The sequence below is a fragment of the Copadichromis virginalis genome, linkage group LG14 (assembly GCF_057382275.1).
Source record: "Copadichromis virginalis isolate Kocher_CV1m ecotype Utaka linkage group LG14, C_Virginalis_male_GT1.1, whole genome shotgun sequence".
Classification (NCBI taxonomy): Eukaryota; Metazoa; Chordata; class Actinopteri; order Cichliformes; family Cichlidae; genus Copadichromis; species Copadichromis virginalis.
The window spans coordinates 28,807,301-28,814,039 of NC_140631.1; the positions used below are offsets into that span (position 1 = coordinate 28,807,301).

The window sequence follows — 6,739 nt, forward strand, 5'->3', positions numbered from 1 at the left end:
TATCCCAGCTGTCATAAGGAAAACGTCCAAGGTTATTTAATGTATAACATTTCTTATAATTCTTTATTTGTATATAGGAAAAAACACATTGTGAAAATCTTGAGAGGTGTTGTCAACAGACATCATATCTAGTCTTTTATTTTAGAGAAGTAAATGGTTTCTGTGTTTGAAAGACTTCAGTAAATTTTAAAATAGTTAAAGAAAAATGTTTGTGCAGTATCAATACCAGTTGTGAGTTCATATAACAATAACTAAATTAGAAAATTGGCCTGGTTTCAAATGTTTTTTTTTTTTTTAAAAAAGGTTCTCTATGGTGGCTTAACCCCCCTTTTCATTATGTCTAACATTTAAACAATGCTCCCTGAAGGACAGAGTAAATGCTGAAATCAAGGTTGGAAAGTAAAAGCTTTTAACAATAGTGTAATGCTAATATGACATTTAATTTTTTTTCACATTAAAATATGATAACTGTATAAATTGTTTACTCTCACAAACACTGAGAATATAAATGTTCATCTTTGATATTTCCCAGTCATGCCTTTCTTAATATTCCTTTCAGGGTGCAGTAAAATAATGTAACATTTGGGGACAAATATACATAGTAACAATCCAAAACTGGATGCTAAGATAGCAAATATTTCCACTGCCACAGAAAATTTCCCAGGAGAGCTGACATAAGCTGGAATAAAAGAAATCCACACAGCCCAGAAAATCAGCATGCTGAAGGAGATGAACTTTGCTTCGTTGAATGTGTCCGGTAGCTTTCGTCCAAAGAATGCCAGGAGAAGACAGACAAAGGCCAGTAGGCCAATGTAACCGAGGAGCAGATAGAACCCAGGAGGCCATGGCTCTTTACACTCCACCACAATCTAAAGATGTTAAACAAGTATAAAAACAGGGATATTTTTATGAATATTTTTTATTTGTCTCTTACCACATATATAAATATAGATACAGATATGGATAATTCCGTCTTTTTGGATGGTTCATGGCAATATCAACTAAATCAAGAAAATAAATTACAAGACTAAGGATTTCAAACAAGAATGAATACACTGAGATTTTAAATCATTATGTTTGGTTCCTCTATGTTACTGTGTGTTACTGGCTTTTGTGATGGTTGATGGCAATATGAAAACATAAATTACAGAATTCAGATTTTCAGTTCTTCATACTCACTTTTCCAGTTAAAGCTTGGTAGTTTGGGTTCCTGAATGGAAAGGGAGGTGCTCCCAACACCCAGCCAGAACAGAGACAAATCTGAGGGGAGGATAGGATGATAGAAGAATACCAGAAACACACAAACTGATCTTTAAATGACAGTGACTGTTCGTCCTACCTGAGGAGCTGTCGCACAGATGATCAGAATCCTCTGCTGGGATGTACCAAACAGCTTCCGACCCCTGGAACCAGGTACATTAGTCCGGAAAGCCAGGAGGACCACAATGGTCTTAACAAGGAGGCAGGACAAACACAGGACAAAGCTGATCCCAAATGCTGCCTGGCGGAGCCTACATGTCCACCAAGACGGCTGACCAATGAACACCAGAGAACACAGGAAACAGAGCTTGAGTGACAGGAGAAGCAAGAAACTTATTTCTGAGTTATTGGCCTTGACAATGGGTGTATAGCGGAAACTGTGAAAGACAATGGTGATGATGGTAGTCAGTAAGAATCCCAACAGGGTGAGTGCAACCAGGATGATTCCCATGGTGTCACTGAAAGACAGGAATTCTTCTTCCCCTGCAACACATTTCACTTTTTCTTTGTCTGACCAGAAGTACTCAGGACATTTTGTGCACTCACTGGAACCTTTGGGAACAAATAAAACTGTTACTGTAATGACCTTCTTGATTGCACTACATAATGCTAAAGGAGGATATTGTTTGTTTGTGTGTTTGAACTTATATAGGCTACCAGTCTGGTTGCTGATCTCTCCATCTGCACAGGGCAAACAATCAAAGCAGCATTTGGGCTCTCCTTGGCGCGTGGCCTGCCTGCTGCCAGGGGGACATGGAGCACTACACTGAGATACAGGAACCTGAACAAGGAACACAGAAAGGTTTAATAACGGGCATCGATATGCAGTTTCTAACAAACTGACATGGTGTATCAAAGACTTTTCCCCATTTAAAGTAGAAAAAAAAAACAAATGAAGAAATGAGTATTGTTTTTGTTTTTTTTGTTTTGTTTTGTCTGTTTTGTCCTTAAGAGTTGACATAATGAAATATCTTGATGTATGCTCAATCATCCAGGTATGTAAATTCCAAAAAATTGACATGGATGTAACGTTTTCAGTGGGAGAAAAGTTTTGTCACTCAGTCTCAGCTGACTGCAGGGTTCCTTACCTTGTAAACAGTACCTTTGCACAATGACTGAAACTAGCCCACTGAATGAACAACGGGCTGTGAGGTCAGTTTCTTGATCATCAATATGTGGTTGTTCACAATTGATCAACAACCACTGATCAAATAATTGTCTATCATTGATCAATGGCCATGAATACTATTCGCAGAGTTGGGGAATGGCTGCAATCACAGCATTGTAAAATGGTGAAAGATGTAAGGAAACCTGCAGTCAGGTGGGACTGAAGAAGTCAGTTGGATGAGTGATGAAACATTTCTCCCACTAAAAACACTATGTCCAGATTAACAGAACCAACTTTTTGGCATGATTGGAAATCCTAGATTGGATTGGAAACTTCATTATTTCACATAGTGGAATTATGAGATTGTTGTCCAGAGTAAAAGAAAAATAATTTAAAGGCACAAAAATAAATATTTTGAGGTTAACTCTGACGTACCTGAGATTGCTTTTTTGTCCAAACAATAGTGTTTTTCACTATCTTCAACTGCTGTCCTTGTGGAACTGAACCATCATAGCTTCCAACTTTGATAAAGCTATGATAAAAAACGGTAAATTATTTCAAAATGCATTCTAACCAAATAATACATGCAATAGAACTGCATCATGAAATAGAAATATTGCATATTTTTGGTGATTACGTTCACTGTTCAATTATATGCGGAAGTATTACATTCCACCTGATTTTATCCTTGCTGCTCTCCTGCCAGTTAACAATGTCATAAAGCGGGACTGGCTCTCCATTCGAGTCAAAGTATATTTTCTCATCAAACTGGTTAGTGAAATTCACCATTTTCAGATCTTGAAGAAACTACAAGAAAAGATCATTAGAAAATATTTTAAAAACCTACAAAAACACATGAGATCACATTAACACTGCTTCCCTGAGTGAATGTGTTAAATGCAGAGAGGAATTTCCCTACGGGGATCAATAAAGTATAAAGTATACATTATCCTCATGGTATATTTTGTTATAATTTCACTTACCTGACCATTTGCAAATGAGTTGTGCATCTCACATAATCCCTCATTTAGTCCTGTTGAGTCACACTTCAAAAATTTGTGAAGAGCATGAGCAATGGTGTACACAGCTTTATACACATTATAGGAAATTCTAACCTGAGATACATCACTATAACTGCTGTCAGTGTATCGCAAATCCTCTGAACCTGTGCACACGGGTTTTTCCTCCACTCTCCCATTAAATAAACAATCATCTCCGTTCCTGTTGTAGTGAAAACTATACATATCAGTGAAGTTATCAACAATATTTGCTTCATAGTCTTTGGGTCTTTGGCTTTCAAATTCTAGCTTGCAACCAAAATGTTCTTCCCAGAACATATTGAAAAATTCCATTCCTGGTTTGGGAGAGGGTCGGACATTCAAAAGAAACTCTTGAAAGCCTGGGATGTTGACTCCGGGGAAAGAGAACCCCAGTGTTCCCACTAGGAGAGGGTGGAATTCAGGTGAGGCTAGCCGGCTAGAGGTAACCCAAGCTTCACTTGCTATCCACTGTATCCCAGTCACATTCCTCCTAGCAAGCTGGATAATATTATGTAATCATGAAAACAGACACAATTTATGTTGCAGTTTCTGTCTTATAATAGTTTTATAAAATCAAAAATGTGAAAAAAATGTGAGTATAAAGTTTTATTTTAAATCACATAATAAATCAACAAACATACTTACTTCTAAAAGCAGATCTAGCAGTTCCACTTCTGTAGCAAACACCACCACAACCCGAGCAGTTGAACTCTGCAGCTTGTCTGCTATTTCTTTTATCTCAGCCACTGTGGGTGATGTTGGGATAGTGCGGTGATATGCCACACACCCACCTTCTTTTCTAAATTGAATAGAGAATGCTTGTATGCCATAAAGGCTGTAGTCATCCTGAAAAAATAAATAAATAAATAAATACACACACACACACACACACACACACACACATATATATATATATATATATATATATATATATATATATATATATATATATATATATATATGAAAGATTTATAAGTCATGTCATAGCACTTAAAAAAGATTTTGATCTCACCGTTGTGCCTAGTGTGCCCACCCAGAACCAACCAAAGTAAGTGACAAGATTTACAAGACCTCTAACTTGAAAGACATCACTTGGCACAGTTCTCAAGAATGATGGATACAAGCGCTTGTCAGTAAGACAGGTACAAGTGGCAAAATAACTCACCTAGATGGAAAGTGAGTTCATTTTTATCATTGAGAGAAAACACAAATCAAGTATATAACATTAAAAAACAAAGCTGTGTGGTGTATTACCAGTGGTATGTTAAAAGGTCCAAGTGTTTGAGCTATAGCTCTTGTGGGGGAAGAGGATGCAAGACCAATCACAGCAGGCACAGGAGAATAATACAGACATGTGGATGACTGGTTTGCTTTTGTCTCTTCTGTTGCATTTACTTTTATGTCATTTACAGTTTTTTTAAGACTATTCAGCATTGTGGTATTAGCTTTAATACAGCCCTTTTTTTGTGTTAGCATTCTTTCCTTTTGTGTTGTTTCACCAGTCTTTAATGCTTCCATTTCAATACCACTGTCAGTTTCTGCTGTGTTTTCTACCACACTGCTGATAGCTTTAGAGTGACCGAGTAAGGACAGAAGAGCCTGCAGGCTGTTATGGATGTGGTTACAGCTGTCCATAATCCAGTAGCCTAGTTTAACACCTGGTAACAGACTTGAATTACAGTTAATTTCCTCCACTGCAAATATCATAGCCATCATCCAACGAAAGCCCCGTTGATAAAAGCTTCAAAAAAATGAATGAATTAATTAAAAGTGGAAAAAGTATTTATTTTATCATACAGAAATCAACCTCATAGGAACATGGAAATAGTATCAAAATCAGCAGATATTAACAGTACCTTTGCACTCACCGGCTGCAAGGTGTAGTTTGGGGTTTGCTGTTGTAGCTGTACTGTGGATTAGATGCAACATGCAGTGGAAAAAAACCCCCAATGACAACATCGCCATCAGAGTGCAAGGCTAAGAGCTCGCTGCCTCCCAGCTTTACACACTGAGGTAAATTAGAACTAACGTTTCTCACTTCTCTGATCCTTAAACCAGGCTGTGTCACAGCATCTCCCTCCACACTCAGTAGTTTTCTTTCACCTACAGTCTGAGGAACATCAGCGCAAACAATACAAAGACAAGTAAAGATACAAAAAAGCAGCCAAACACAATTATCAAAAAGGGTGCAATGCATAATCCACTGTAACCCCATAAAAACTATGTGTGCTGAGAAAAATACTCCTCCAACAGAGTCTGTGACAGGCTCATGAGGTGCATTAAAAACTGCCATGTTTTTTGACATTACATCATTTCGTGTGAGTCATCACAAGATGACCCAATCACAGCAAACTGCATGCAACACAGTTCACCTGAACCTTGAGTTATTAAACTGAAACACTGTCATCCTAGGGGTAACAAAAATAAAATATGTCATACATATTAAAACAAAAACACAGGAAATTAATAAGAATGATTCCGTTTGTTCTATCCATTTCTCTGAGTTTTACAATCATCATGGTAAGATGAAGCAATTTAGAGCAATTAAAGAATAGTTTATTGGTAGTGGTAAAATGATTAAAAGAAGAAATATACATGTTTGTTGTTAAGTATTTATGCTTAAGTAGTCGGGGAGTCGGATAAGCTAGAAGCAACACAGTTTTTTGACCGTGTGTTGCCATTTTAATCTTTTCTGGAACAAAAGTACCTGGTCTTGTATGGGCAGAAATCTGTGCCATCAGAAACTGAATTTGAATAAGTTAAATTTGAATTTGAATTGCTCAGACTGAATCTGAATTGTAACTTGAATAAATGCTTTTGAAAACTGAATTTGAATTAGTCTAATTTGAAATTCAATTTATGGTTTGAAAGTGATCATTACTAAATTGAAATTGAATTTTATATTTTGAAAATGAATTAATTTGCTTTGAAACTGCATTTTATCCTTTAAAAATTCAGCTCTCGAATAATTTCAGTTTCACTTCTCACCATTCAGTTTCAGTTCTACAATTCAATTTCAGTTCCAAAATTCAGTTTTTTTGGAACTTACATCCGGTTCCGGTTCAAGCGCAGATTAATAGAACTACGTTTTACTAGCGGGAATCTACAGTGTCTTGAGCTGAATTAAGACTTCAGAAGTCATTAGTCATGTCGAATGACCAGCAGATAAACTCTCAGGTTGGTAATAAATGTATTACATGTATAAGAACAAGCGTCATGTTAACAAATGATAGCCGTACAGTAACTTTTATGCTTATTCTAATTTTTGCCTCATAACTTTTGCACTGTCCACTTCCTGCTGTGACAAAACAAATTTCCCACGTGTGGGACT

At 36.8% G+C, this 6,739-nt stretch overlaps 1 protein-coding gene across 1 annotated transcript; it reads right to left on the minus strand.

Annotated features, from left to right (window-relative positions):
- Window positions 1-511: 511 nt before the first annotated feature.
- On the minus strand, window positions 512-5,337 carry LOC146694201 (extracellular calcium-sensing receptor-like). The gene is made up of 7 exons (XM_085478847.1): window positions 5,260-5,337; window positions 3,045-3,175; window positions 2,804-2,900; window positions 1,918-2,041; window positions 1,340-1,812; window positions 1,180-1,260; window positions 512-869 (listed from the first exon to the last, which is right to left on the minus strand). Exons 1-7 carry the CDS (start codon window positions 5,335-5,337, stop codon window positions 513-515), a joined length of 1,341 nt encoding a protein of 446 aa, XP_085334973.1. The 3' UTR covers window position 512.
- Window positions 5,338-6,739: the final 1,402 nt, after the last annotated feature.

Excerpts from the sequence above, each read along its gene's own strand:
- LOC146694201 (XM_085478847.1), bottom strand. The coding sequence starts at position 5,337 with ATGTTGCATCTAATCCACAGTACAGCTACAACAGCAAACCCCAAACTA. Across the intron at positions 3,176-5,259 it reads CCGGTGAGTGCAAAGGTACT|TTTCTTCAAGATCTGAAAAT; the intron begins GTTAATATCTGC and ends CTTTTCTTGTAG. Across the intron at positions 1,261-1,339 it reads TCTGTGCGACAGCTCCTCAG|ATTTGTCTCTGTTCTGGCTG; the intron begins GTAGGACGAACA and ends TCCTCCCCTCAG.